The 14,843-nt window shown below is 40.1% G+C and overlaps 1 protein-coding gene across 3 annotated transcripts in view; it reads right to left on the bottom strand.

Annotated features, from left to right (window-relative positions):
- Positions 1–14,843, bottom strand: part of RGL1 (ral guanine nucleotide dissociation stimulator like 1) — a 290,242-nt gene that overhangs the window by 119,677 nt on the left and 155,722 nt on the right. Inside the window, exons 1-2 of one of the 3 annotated variants that reach the window (XM_005540217.5) lie at positions 4,024–4,227; positions 2,904–3,014 (exon numbers count right to left, since the gene is read on the bottom strand). The exons of 1 other annotated variant lie outside the window; for it this stretch is intronic. In XM_005540217.5, the coding sequence (XP_005540274.1) occupies positions 2,904–3,014; positions 4,024–4,050 (138 nt within the window). In that variant the 5' untranslated portion in view covers positions 4,051–4,227. Of the gene's footprint in view, positions 1–2,903; positions 3,015–4,023; positions 4,228–14,843 lie in introns of those variants that run through there. One more of the 3 variants, XM_005540214.5, reaches the window with a different exon arrangement.

Raw genomic sequence — 14,843 nt, 5'->3', positions numbered from 1 at the left:
GATCAACTGAACACAAAGTTTAACAGACAAAATAAAAAAGAATGACCTAAATGTTTTGGACCATATAATACTTCAGGTCTGAGGATATGTAATTATTTTGCTCTCCTCCCCAAAATTGAATCTTAATTATGTTTTGAGATCTGAGTACTATAAAATACAAAAATTATATTCCATCTTTTAGGCATCTGGAATAAGCATTACAGACATGTAACAAAGCTATGCCTACCCTCATGTGCTACATAACCTCATACGTATCTTCATGTCTTCGATGCACCCTGCTTTAAACCTCCAAAATGGGGAGTTTATCAATGAGATACATAGCTTCACAACAAATATCTCAATTTGCAGCTTAAGTTATCACTCTAGACATGAAGAAAAGAAAGTTACATCTCTCAAGTCTTGCAACATTAGGGAAAAGCACACCCAAAGCATCCTCAGTCTTTTGAGCCAATGTTCTTTTCTACTACTATGGAAACAGCCTCAAGGTCCCAGGAAATTCTTCATAACAAGGAGCTAACCATCTGGATTTGAATCTGGTGTTTACCACTTCATAGCTGTGTGACCCAGGCAAGCAATTTAACCTCTCTGGGCACTAGTTTCCTCATGTTAAAAAAGAGAGAGAGAGAGAGAGAGAGAGAGATCATCACAACACCACCTTCCTCAGAAGGTTGTCATACTGCAATAATTTCCTCACCTGACCCCATTCTCTAGTAACTCTGAAACTAGTCACTTTGAAGAATTTTGAAAGGGTACTGGAATACAGGAAAACAAACATGGGGAAGCCACTCGGTTCTAAAGAGAAAGGTTTTGTAATTGCTATGGCTCAGTGGGCTGAGTCACATTTAATTAAGTCTGGAATTTTCAAGGACAAAAACAGAACTTCCCAACAGGACACCTAAGACAAGAAAACATGTAGATTAGAGCTGCAGAGCCCCTAGGAACTTGCAATTAAGGAGTAGGCTGGTAGCAGCGAATCACACTTTATTGAAATGGGGGCAAGGGGAACAGATTCCTCCATCAGCTAAAGCCAATCTTTTCACATTATCCTCCTTCTCAATATTTCATATCTACGGTTGAATCCAGGGTGAATTAACTCTGAACTATGTATAAATTTGAGAACACTGGGAGAAGAGAGAGAGAAGAAAAGAAGTGAAGTCAAGTGAAGAGAACAGTCAGTGGGGATTGCTAAATAACTCTGAGCATCTAAATACATGACAGTTTGTAGATGTGGGGCATACAGAGTGAACCCCTCCATTTCCAGTGACTTACTCATAACTAATGTTGTATATGGCTAAAAACTAAAACAGTCACCCAAGCAACATCAGTCTCATTAGAAAGAGAGGAATAACCTGATACCAAAAAAATGCAATGACCCTTCTGAAGACAACTGGTTCAGAAGCTGTGAATCATTCTGAAACAGCTAGAGGCCAAACCACATGGACGCCACATTTAAATAAAATACATACACACAACCACCAAAAACAAAGTGATGACTTGTCAGAACTCTAGTTCTGCTTTCCCTATCAGGTCTGCTGGTGATGTAGATAATTAATTTTAAAATCATATTCTGAGTAAGGTAGGTTCTTGGTAATTAAAGACCTCTAGTTCTCACTGGAAGGTTCCTATCTTTCCAGACCACACCTGCAGATTTCATTAACAGTTTATGGCCCTCATGGGTGATACCTTGGCCCAAAGTACAGCAGCAGGAAAGGCCTAAGTTGAAGCAGCTGGGGAAGCCCAAAGCAACAAATGCCTGTGTCAGCAGACTCATGGCAGAGGAAGTGATTGCTGCCGACCATGGGCCATCATCCTGCCTTAAACTCCCTGGAGTTACAAGTCACACATTACCACTACTCTTAACACGAGGACCTGTGCAATTCTGTGTCCTGTCCTCCTTCACACTCCACCTTTGAATGCTGCTCAAAATATTCTGAATTTTCAGAGAATCCAAGCCACTAAAGATGGGATGCAAGTGCATAAATCTTCAACACTGTGAAGCCCATCGGCTAGAATAAGGCCAGCCAGGTGAAATCACACTCCATCCCCTCTATTCAGCCAACCATTCTTTTCTTTCTCTAGGCTTTTTGGGTCGCCTCTCACTGCCTGGTCTGAGAATTACTTCTCTTTCCAGATCAAGAATCCCTTCATTCTTCCACATGTTTGACACTTGCCCAAGTAGTGATCCTGTCACCGAGCTTTCCATTTCTCACATTCGCTTTATTTGGGATGTGTTGAAGGATCTACTAGGTGATATCTACAAACTTGCATGACCTCACCCAAAATTTTAGAATCTCAGTGGAAAAGAGTCCTGTTTACAGAAGCAGCATTTTCCCAAAGGCCCACCACTCTACACACAAAGTAGTAGGTACGAAGCATCCATTTGCCTTCTCCCAAGATATAGAAAAGAGATCACAATAGGAAATCTACCACGCCTCAAAGGATGCAGACTTGGAATGCTCTGTCTCCTGAGCAGTCTGGGTACCTCCTAGAGATATAGGAGCAAGGCAGACACTGACAACATCAACAGGGGGAGGGCAGAGAGAGACAAGGGTGCCTTCTGGGCAAAGCTGCTTATGGCTCTTGTCTAAGAGAGTGCTGCTCTCTGGGCCTGTATTGTGTGTGTCATCTTCTGCCACTCCACCCCCAATCTATTTGCCAAAGACCTCAAGATGTTTCTAAGAGGTTCTAAATTATTGACAAGCCTAGGGAAGATGCTTTTGAAAACATTATATACAAAAAGAGACCTGTTCAGCTAGTGCAAACACTTGGTCATTAGCATTTTCCTTTTTAAAGTGAAAAGAGGAAGAAAAAAAAAAAAGCCTGCCTCTGTTAAATAATAATGATATTCACAGAACAACAGACACTGAAATTCCAAAGTTCACCATCTCGCCAGCTTTACTCACCCCTAGCCATCTTGCTCCTTTATTGGCAGCCTGTTGAATCTGGACTCTTTTGAGGGTGACATGGTAAACAGCTCCTTCCTCTACCTCTTCACCCCAGTCCTGAATCGAGCTCTGCCAGGGACGGGATAAAGAGAAAGAAAAAGAGTATTTTTTCCTCTCTGCTAACCACAATCTATCCCAGCTGCCTTGCTGCTTACAACAGCACTCAGGGCACAAGATGGGCTGTTCAAAATAAATATTACAATCCGAGCAATACAAGACACATTTTGATAGAGGGAATGCTGAGATTTTCTTGGCTTGTAGCCCCTTCCTGTGGTATCAGGATCCCCAGACTTTTCCATTTAGTTATTTCTCCTAGACTTGCTCACATATCTTAAATAGTTTGAAGTCTTTCTTTTTCTTTATAAAGAAACTAGTTTAGTCCTGATTAACTTGTCCCCCTTAAGTGAAAGGAAAAATAATTCTTTGTTTTTTAAAAAAAAGAAAAGAAAGAAAAGAAAAGCAAAAGAAAAGAATAAGTTTGTACTCTTTAAAGTGTCATTGAAGAAACCAGATTTTAAACTCAGACACAAACAAGTGTTTAAAACGCCAAGAGTCCTCACTCCTTTGGAAGTGAAGTGGTTTGCTTGTCTTTTTCTCCACATTGTTTTGGAGCCCACAAAGTTAGCGGGGGTGGAAAGTTTATATTTCCGTAAAATAATCTGGCAAGTGCAGAAAAAGCAACACATCACCAGGCAGTTTCTACTAAAATCTGTGCAGCGACCCCCTGGATTTCCATGTCCCCAGCTAAACCTGAGGTTTGTGTTAAAGAGCCGCTGGGACGCAGAAGCGCTGCGCGGTTCACCCACACTAACAGTTCTTTTTCCTTCAAAGTTCTCCCCTCCTGACATGCATCTGGCCCCAGACACACCACAGGCAATTGCTAAGAAAGTAGGTATGGTTGAAAGGGAGGAGACACGCAGAGAGAGAGGAATACAAAGTGGAGTGAGAGAGCTTTAGCTCACAAGTATGGAATCGGATTGCTCCGTTCACTCCGAGGGAGTCTAAAACACGCCCAGCGAAAGCGGGAGAAGATTCCCCACCAGAGAAGCCTCGGGAGAAGGCAGAGAGCTCTCGTTACCATTTTAGCTTGCCAAAGCAATTTCATTCTCAGTTTTCTCTCCGGTGCGCGAACGCTGCATGATGCGCCCTGCTCGGAAGCCAACGCAGTGTCTGCTGGGCTCAGCCCGCGGCGCCTCGCCCGGGTCCGGGTCCCGAGCGGCCGCCGCGCACAGACACGCGCCGCGCTGCCCCCGCCGCCGCCGGTGCGCGCGACTCGGGCCACAAAGGGAGCGCGGCGAGCGAGCGAGCGAGCAAGCGAGGAGCAGACTCCTCCCCACGCCACTCCGTGATGTAAGGCTTTCCTGTTTGTGCTTGTGAGCACACTCTCCCTTTCTTCAGTCCCATGGATAAAGTCAGCATGAAAGCGTTTCTCCAGCGCTGAAGGTGATTGGGAAACAACACTTTCAAGTTTATCAGGTTTTCCTGACGGTCACCAGATGCCAAAATAGAACGGAGTGTGGGATGGAGGATTTGTGTGTCTTCTTCCTTCGCTAAAACAATGGAAGGAGAAAGTCCGAAAAACTTCCATTATCTGCCTATTATCTATTTTGATTTTACAATAATTAAGTCAGAATGACCCCAATGAGAGCCGCAATACTAGAAGCCAGGAAGTTTTTCATTAGGACAGAGGATAAGGTCAGAGGACACCTGGGTATTCCAAAACCGTGTCCAGGGGCTATGCCCTCTCCTGCATCAGCACACTGCCAACAGGAAATCGCGCTGGGCTTTTCACCACCCATTATGATAAGGCTCAATTACCGAGTAACTGGCCATTGTGGGTGGGAAGGGAACAAAACAGGGTAAGGTTTTGCTGGGACTGACGGTGTCCTAGAGGTTCTGTGAGTCTTTGTGAGTAGCCACTATGGGTTGAGTTGTTTGTACTGTAGGGACACAGTAAGATCATAGCCACAGGGAAAAGCTCTTCATCAGATGACTACCAGCAGGAGTTTTATCATAATGGAAAGATCTACTATAGGGATAAAAGATTATTACATTTTTTTAGATCCAGTTTTAACAAGTCAACAGGAAGAGATACCAGATAATGCAGTCAAACTTGACACCTGCCAGAATTCCATGCAAATTGCAAATACCTTTAGGGCTCATGTCTTTCATACTATTCACCCTAAATGAATTTAATCACCTTCAAATTAAAAAAAAAAAAAAAAAAAGGTCTCCCACTAATTGCCATATTATGACATAATCCCGGGTTTTGGTTAATAGTAAATATATCATGAGCTGAAAATTTAGAAAATCAAGTGTACCGATGTTCCCAGGAGAGCAGAATAAATGACAACAAGGGCACATTAAGGAAAAACAAAAGGATCTGTGGACACTTGAGAACATCTTCAAGTCATTCAGCCAGGTTATCCCCATACAACCAGAACCTAAGGGCACAGTGACTGTATAGAGATGAGATGCCCTTTTAGCAAGCTGAAGTGGTTGTTCTATAATGTAAAAAAACAAACAAAAAACACATAGACTAAATCCTTCTATGATGCTCAGGACACAATGTTGCTGGGAACCAGAGGAAAATCATGTGGAGGACCTACCTCCCTGCTTGTTAAGCCATCCTCAGGAACCCAGGCCCACCTCTAGAGGACCTATTAGGTGATCTTGGAGACCACAAAATGCAACTATGGACAGTTAAACAACCTGTAAGATTAACTTTGCCACTACTTTAACCTGATTTTTGGCTACACATTTGGCAGTAACTGAAATGTTTCCATTTCAGGGATACTAAGCAGTTTCTTCAACCTCACTCTTCCAGGAAACCTTCCTGGACAGAGTGGCTTATAATTCACAAGGCCCCACTCAGGTTTCAGATCTCCTCACCTTTCTCTGTACTCCAACCTAGTGTGTAAAGGGAAAAGAACTAGCTTCAAGGCAAGTGAATACAGCTTCACATCCAGCCTTGCAGTGAGTGAACCTGAATGCTACTACCCTGGGCCTTAATTTCCTTATCTGAAAAATGGGACAAACACCTAGCTGAAAGAGTTTGAAAGAGGATCAAATGAAATAATGCATGCAAATCATCAAGCCCATGGTAAGTGATCCAAAAAAGTTCCACTGCCTCCTTACTGCACTTACTGCCAAACCATATTGATCCAGACTCACTGAAAGGCGTGTTATGTATGCAACACTAGGAAATCTGAAATGATGTCTTCTCATGGAATTACTTTAAAATTTCAGAGAGGTTTTCCAAGAATAACTATTTGTATTTATACCTCACAATGTATGTAATTTTGTATAAATGCTGTTCTGCAAAAAAAAAAAAGAGGCAGACTTTATGCTAAATAGAACAATTGTGTGTTGCAGTTTACACATTTTTTAATATTCATTTAAAAATATTTCATCAGTAAGCAGTTAAGTCCATATTACCTTATTACCTGTACCTTTGGGTTTAAGTACTCTTGGTCAATATGTGGGAAGACAAACCAGTAAGCCATTTATAACTCAGTTGGTGTTTATTTACTACAGTAGCCTTCCCGCAACCTAACAGAGTCCTGAGAGGATAGGTCAAGTTTAGTTAAAAGATCAGGAATGTTTTATAGTTTTTAGAGAGCAAGACTTGCATCTCTGGTTCAGTTTATTGCAAGGTACTTTATTCTGATACTATTGTAAATGGAATTGCTTTGTAAATTTCATTTTTAGATTGTTGTTAGTATATAGAAACATTAATTCTTTATTTTGCAATTGACTGAATTTGTTTATTAGTTTACAGGGGTTTTTTTGCTGATACACCTAAATAGAAAGACATCCCGTGTTTATAGATTGAAAGACTTAATATGTTAAAATGTTCATATTACCCAAAACTTTCTGCATATTCAATGCAATCCCTCACAAAATCCCAAGTGTATTTTTAACAAAAATAACCAGAATAACCTTAAAATTCACATGGAACTACAAAGGATCCTGAATAATCAAAGCAATCTTGAAAAAGAAGATTAAAGCTGCAGATCTCATGCTTCCCTATTTGAAAACATATTACAAAGCTAGAGTAATCAAAAGTTTATGGTACTGGCATGAAGACAGACATACAGACCAAGGGAACAGAACAGAAAGCCCAGAAATAAACCCAAGCATATGTGGTCAACTGATCTTCAATAAGGATGCCAAGAATATACAACAAGGAAAAGATAGTCTCTCCAACAAATGGTGCTGGGAAAACATTTGTACAAAGACTAGATCACATGCAAAAGAATGATATTGGACATTTATTTTACACCATACACAAAAATCAATTCAAAATGGATTGCAGACTTAAACATAAGACCTGAAACTATAAAACTCCTTAAAGAAAATTGCTATAGTTTGGTTTGTTTGACCTCTCATAATCTTATGTTGAAATCTGATCCCTAGTGTTGGAGGTAGGGCCTAATGGGAGGTGTCTAGATCATGGAGGCAAACCCCCATTAATGGCTTGGTGCCATCCTCAAGGTATTGTGTGAGTTCTCACTTTATTAGTTCCAGTGAGAGTTAATTGTTACAAGGAGTATGGCCCCCATCTCTCTCTTGCCTCCTCTCTCACCATGTGATCTCTGCACATGCTGGCTCACCTTCCTCTTCTGCCATGAGCTAAAGCAGCTTGAGGCCCTCACCAGATGCAGATGTTGGCACCATGCTTCTTATATACAGCTTACAGAACCATGAGCCAAATAAACTTCTTTTCTTTATAAATTACCTGCTCTCAGGTATTCCTTTATAGCAACACAAAGGACTTAGATAAAAATATAGGGAGAAAGCTTCATTATATTGGCCTTGGCAGTGATTTCTTGGATATCACACCAAAAGCACAGGCAAAAAAATTAAAATTAGAGAAGTGGAACTACATCAAACTAAAAAGCTTCTGTGCAGTAAAATGAAACAATCAATAGAGTGAATAAATGACCTATGGAATGGGAGAAAATATTTGCAAATCATGTATCTAATAAGGGGTTAATACCCACAATATTTTAAGAGCTCTACAACTGAATAGAAAAAAAAAACCAATTTTAAAACAGGCAAAACACCTGAATAGATATTTTTCCAAAGAAGACATACAAATGACCATCACATATATAAGAAAGTGCTCAACATCACTAATCATCAGGAAAATGCAAACCAAACCGTACTGAGATATAACTTCACACCCGTTAAGGTGGTCATTATTAAACACATACACACACACACACACAAACAAGTGCTGGAGAGAATGGGGAGACATTGGAACCCTTGTGCACTGTTAGTAGGAGTGTAAAATGATGTAGCCACTATGGAAAACAGTATGGAGGTTCCTCAAAAAATTAAAGATAGAACTACCATATAGTCCAGCAATCTCAGTTCTAGGTATTTACCCAAAATAATTCAAGTTGAGATCTGAAAGCGATACTTGCACTTCCATGTTCATTGCAGCATTATTCACAATAGCCAAGATGTGGAAGCAGCCTAAATGTCCATCAACAGATGAATGGATAAAGAAAATGTGGTATTATTAAGTATTAAAAAGAAAGAAAATCCTGTCACATGCAGCAACATGGATGAACCTTGAGGACATTAATCTAAGTGAACTAAGCCACTTACAGAAGGACAAATACTACATGATCCCACTTATATGAGGTATCTCAAATAGCCAAACTCTTAGAAGCAGAAAGTAAAATGGTGATTGCCTGGGGCTGGAGAGAGGGGAAAATAGGGAAATCCTGTTCAGTGTGTACAGAGTTTCAGTTATGCAAGATGAATAAGTTCTAGAGATCTGTACATTGTACTTACAGTTAACAATAATGTACTGTACACCCAAAAATCTGTTAAGGGGGGGAGACCTATATTTAAGCATTAGTATGTTGCTAGGAATAGTTTTGTGTTGCCATATTTGGTGGGCACTGACAGTAACAACAGAAAAGTTCTAGCATATAAGAGGAAAGAGGTATGGAAGAGCACCAAACTGGGGAGGAAAAAATTTTTCTTGCTTTACAGTTTTACCAGAGCCAATAAATAAAGAGCAAATGCAAGCAGCTGGTGTGTTGATTCTTTAAGAGAGTCTGTCTAGAAATGGAAGTATATAATATATATACCCCATTCATTTATTTATTTATGTAGTCATTGGTCTCTATGACACCACATTTTTCTACACTTTATTCTACCTCTCTGGCTGTAAGAAGAAGTAAAAAATACAAAAGTTATGACAGAATGTACTTATGTAGGATGATATGGAGTGATATTTATGTATCTGGGTAAATGATGGGACATTTGGCATATGAGTTTAAATTCTAGCTCTAGATGACTTGCCAAGCAAGAGTCTGACCCTCACTTCTCACAGCCTTATTTTCCTCATTTGTCTCTTGTCATGCTTGTCATGAGGATTAAATGAGATATACTACATGAAGTATCTGATAGCGCTTGGAACATAGGAGGCATTGAATAAAAATGTCTCTCCTCTCTCTACTCTCACACCATTTCCCTTTAATGTAATTTTGTATCTGTTTACTGCTTTTGGTTTGTAACCTGAGTGTTCTTTATACTTTTGCCTGGGTAAGATATTATATTGCATAACAGAAAAGTAAGGACAGTGAAAGTATAATGGACACTGTACTTCGAAATAAGTATGTAATAAAAACTTGTCTTAAAAACCATATATCTGATAAGCGGTTAATATCCAAAATATATAAAGAACACATACAACTCAATAGCAAACTAACCAACCTGATTTTAAAAATGAGACAGGGGACTTGAACAGACAATTTTCCAAAGAAGACTGACAAATGGCCAACAGGTATATGAAAAGATGCTTACTATCAGTAATCATCAGGAAAATGCAACAAAACCAGAATGAGATATCACCTTATACCTGTGGGGATGGCCATTATCAAAAAACAAATGATAAGTGTTGGTGAGGATGCAGACAAAAGGGAACCTTGATATGCTGTTGTTGGGAAAGTAAATTGGTACAGCCACTATGGAAAACAGTATGGTGATTCCTTAAAAATTAAAAATAGAACTACCATATGATCCAGCAATTCTAGTTCTGGGTATTTATCCAAAAGAATTTAAATCAGTATCTCAGAGAGATACCTGCACTCCCATATTAATTGCAGCATTATTCACAATAGTCAGAATATTCAGATACAATTATTATTCAGCCTTAAAAAAGGATGAATAATAGCCAAGCGCGGTGGCTCACACCTGTAATCCCAGCACTTTGGGAGGCTGAGGTGGACGGATCATGAGGTCAGCAGATGGAGACCATCCTGGCTAACACGGTGAAACCCCGCCTCTACTAAAAATACAAAAAATCAGCCAGGCGTAGTGGCAAGTGCCTGTAATCACAGCTACTTGGGAGGCTGAGGCAGGAGAATAGTGAACCCGGGAGGCGGAGCTTGCAGTGAGCCGAGATTGTGCCACTTCACTCCAGCCTGGGTGACAGAGCAAGAGTTTGTCAAAAAAAAAAAAGGGAAATCCTGCCATCTGTGGCTACATAAATGGACCTGGAAGACATACTAAGTGAAATACACCAAACACAGAAAGACAAATACTGTATGGTCTCACATGTGGAATCTAAAATAGTCAAGCTCATAGAAGCAGAGTAGCATGGTGATTGGCAGGCTGAGGGGGTGAGAGAAATGTGGTGGTGATGGTCAAAGGGTGCCAAGTTTCAATTATACAAGATGAAAACCTTCTAGGGATCTACTACAGGTCTATAACACAGTGCCTAATAGCTACCAATACTATATTATATACTCAAAATTTTCCAAGAGGGTAGATCTTATGTTAAGTGTTCTTCACATACACACACAAATAGTAAGAATATGATACTAATAATAATAAAGGAGGAAGGAGGAAGCTTTGGGAGGTGATGATATGTCTGTGGCTTTGATGGTGGTGATGGTTTCATGGGAGTATACTTACCCCCAAACTCATCAAGTTGTATACATGAAATATGTACAGCATTCTACATCTCAGTCATACCTCAATAAAGTTGTTTTTTAAAAAAACTTGCCTTGAAGATGGCAATATCAACATAAAATGGTAAGAAATGACAAGGCCTTGGCTTTGTCATCCTCAAACTCAAGGCTGCACTGTAATGTCCTATGCCCAGTCAAAAGTTTAGAAGAAAGCGGTCCTGAGAGGGCAATAATAATAATAATAACCATGCGAAGAAAAATAAATAAGTGAGAGGGCAGGATTTCCATTCCACACCTTAGTACTACTGAGCACAAATTGCCTCTATTTACCTATAACCACTACCTAAGCAGACTAATGTGAAACTTCTCCCACTCACTGGTAGTGGACTTTTGAACAAAACTGATAATTGTCCTTTTGCAACATTTTACTCATAAACTATAATAAAGATTATAGATCCATAAAAACTTTTGGAGGAGGACATAAGCAAATAAGTCTGGTACTTCTTGATTCCTTCCTCCAACAATATGAAAGCATTGTCAAAACACAAGGTTTTTAGTTCTTCCAATGTCCCTATGAAATGCTTCTCCCTAGGTTTGCAGGCTGTGTTCCTTACCAATCAACTCTCCATCTTTAGTTTTCCACTATCAATTGGGCATTCTGCTATGGTTGTTCCTAGCTATGATAACTGGTTTCACCTGCTTTTTGCTTGAAGTTTCAACCTTCCTTTGCAAAGGGTAAAGAGCCAGTCATGTTTGGTTAAAGATGATCAGGCCTCTGAAAACTCCTTAACCAGTAAGCAGTTGCTTCCATTTTCTAAAGGACCAAGTTGATTTTATTAGTTATCACAGAAATACTATAAAGTATGAGTTAAAAATTCTCAATGCTCTGTTATTACATTTTTACATTTAGGCAAGCAAATTACAAGTCCACTTTAGGCAGACCTTTTACAACTAAAGAAGGAGGCTGCCCTAAGGTATAGAAAATAAAGACAGAAGAAACAAGCAAATAGCACTCAACAGATGGTAGGCCAAAGGCAGAGAGCTCCTCGGGCCATGATGGCAAACATTTTACAACTAATAGTTCACCAATTGTTGGCAATTATTCTTTTTTTTTTTTTTTTTGAGATGGAGTCTTGCTGTCTCACCCAGGCTGGAGTGCTGTGGTGCGATCCCAGCTCACTGCAACCGCCACCTCCTGGGTTCAAGCGATTCTCCTGCCTCAGCCTCCCAAGTAGCTGAGATCACAGGCGCCCACCACCACGCCCGGCCAATTTTGTATTTTTTGTAGAAACAGGGTTTCACCATGTTGGCCAGGCTGGTCTCAAACTCCTGACCTCCAGTGATCCACCCGCCTCAGCCTCCCAAAGTGTTAGGATTACAGGCGTGAGCCACCACGCCCGGCCAATTGTTGGCAATTATTCTTAATCGTTGATGATGCTCTCCTGAGGAGGAAGCTGGATACTGAAATACTATTTGTAACTTGGACTAATGAGCATTATTACCTCATCTAATTATATATTTCTGTAAAAGAAAAAAGGACAGCCCACCAGAAATTTGTTCACTCGGTTGAAAATATCAAAACATACAACCATCAACTCAGAAATAATGCCAGGTTGTGTGATATATAGTAAAATAACTGCAGAATGGGAGCTGGGTGAGCTGATGCCATGGAGACTTTGACCAAGATTGAGGAAGGAGTTACTGGGCAATTAGCCATATCTTTTTGTGGGACTGAAGCAATCTCCTTTTTTATAATAGTGGTATTGAAATGGTACTGAAAACCAAGATAAACTATAACTTCTATAACAAAGTAGCTAAGAATAAAGGCTCTGCAGTTAGAGACAACTAGATTTGAGTCCTAGACCCACCACTTCTCTCTGAGGCAAGGTCTTTAACACCTCTAAGCCTATTATTAAGAAAATAGGGATACAAGCTGGGCACGGTAGCTCAAGCCTGTAATTCCAACACTTTGGGAGGCCAAGTGGGTGGATCACAAGGTCAAAAGATCGAGACCATCCTGGCCAACATGGTGAAAACCTGTCTCTACTAAAAATACAAAAATTAGCGGGGTGTGGTGGCACACGCCTGTAGTCTCAGCTACTCGGGAAGCTGAGGCAGAAGAATTGCTTGAATCCAGGAGGTGGAGGTTGCAGTGAGCCAAGATAGCACCACTGTACTCCAGCCTGGTGACAGAGTGAGACTCCATCTCAAAAAAAAAAAAAAAAAATAGGAATACAAACACCTTCCTCACTGGCTTATAGTAGGAATTAATTGAGATAATTCACAACATGCCTTTAGTACAGTGTCCAGCAGCATACATAATGTTTTCTATTATCTAGACACTAGATGCTAAACTCTAGATACTAGATAATGTTGTCTATCATCATCATCATTATTATCCGTTACTACTACATGTTAGGTCAATGAATTGCAAATGCTTAGGAGACTATGTTAAAAATTAGACCCATATTTTGAGTAGCTCAAGGTTCTTTAGCTTGAAGCCAAATGCCATGATACAGAGATTACAGCAAGAACTATAAGCCCCACACACTGTCCAGTCAATGAGCAACATTTACTGAGCTGCTACACAACATAGAAAAACACCATGCTTGATTTTCTTGCCCACTTCAATTTATCCTCCACACACTGACCACAGTGATCTTTTCAAAACCCCATACTATCCTTTCCTGTTCTTAAATCCCTCCAGTGGCTCCTCATTGCTGAGTATAGAAACCTAAAGCGTTTTCACATGCCATAGGGCCTTGCCCAGGTTGGCCCTTGCCTACCTCTCCAGCTTCCTTCCACTCATCTACCTGTACTCTCTGGGCTCCAGCCACCCCAGTCTTCTTTCAATGTCTTGAACATATCTGGCTCCCTCCCTTCACAGAGCCTTTGCTCATGTGGTTCTCCATCTTTGGGACATTATTCCCTGTTCTCCTCTCCCACCTCAGTTAAATACCCCTATTATGTGCTCTCATGGTACCATATTCCTTTCTTTGTAGCTCTATCACAGTTGTAATTTTACACTTAATTGTATGATTATTTGATAAATATCTGTTTCTCCCGTTTCTCCCATTAGACTGTACACTCTATCAAAGCATGGGTAATGTCAGTTTTTTCTCATCACTGTATTTCTAGCACCTCACACTGTGCCTACCACATAGCAGATGCTCAATAAATAATTTGATATAGATAGATACCATGCTATAAATTCAGTAAGCATGGCTGGGCATGATGGCTCATGCCTGTAATCCCAGCACTTTGGGAAGCTGAGGCAGGAGGATCACTTGAGCCCAGGAATTCAACACCAACCTGGGCAATGCAGCAAGACCCTGTCTCATAAAAACAAAATCAGCAAGTGCTTAGTAATTATAGCTGAATGATATAAATAAATCTTAGATATTGTCTCTACCTTAAAGTTGCTTGTACTCTAAAAGCAGAGAAAAGGCATAAGGTAAATGACTACATGATGTTACAAAGCCACACATCAGCAAGTACAGATTAAGAGAGCAGGGCAGACTAACAATGTGGCCCTGAGACACTGAGAAAATGAGTCAGGTGGTGCTCACTCTTAAAGGACCAGGTAATTTCAGCTTTTATTAAGGCTGTGTTAACCACTACCTTTGAAGAAATAGAGAAATATGTTTGGGGAGGAAGAAAGAGGAGTCTTCCAAATGGCATGTTCAAAGGAGATGGAAAGAAATGATATTTGTTTGGAGAAGTGGACCATATAGTTCAGGTAAACAAGGTGTGAATAAAGTAGCCAGGTGACAGATTTTTAAAAATTTTTCTTGAAAGATAAATGAACAGTGTGAACAAGAGGACTTTTTTATTGATACATATTTATGAGGTACATGTGATAGCTTGATAGATGCATACAATGTGCAGTGAGCAAATCAGGATAATTAGGATATCCATCATTTCAAACATTTAACATTTATTTCTGTTGGGAACATTTCAA

This window comes from Macaca fascicularis, chromosome 1 (assembly GCF_037993035.2).
Source record: "Macaca fascicularis isolate 582-1 chromosome 1, T2T-MFA8v1.1".
Lineage (NCBI taxonomy): Eukaryota > Metazoa > Chordata > Mammalia > Primates > Cercopithecidae > Macaca > Macaca fascicularis.
This window is presented reverse-complemented; position numbering and strand designations above follow the sequence as displayed.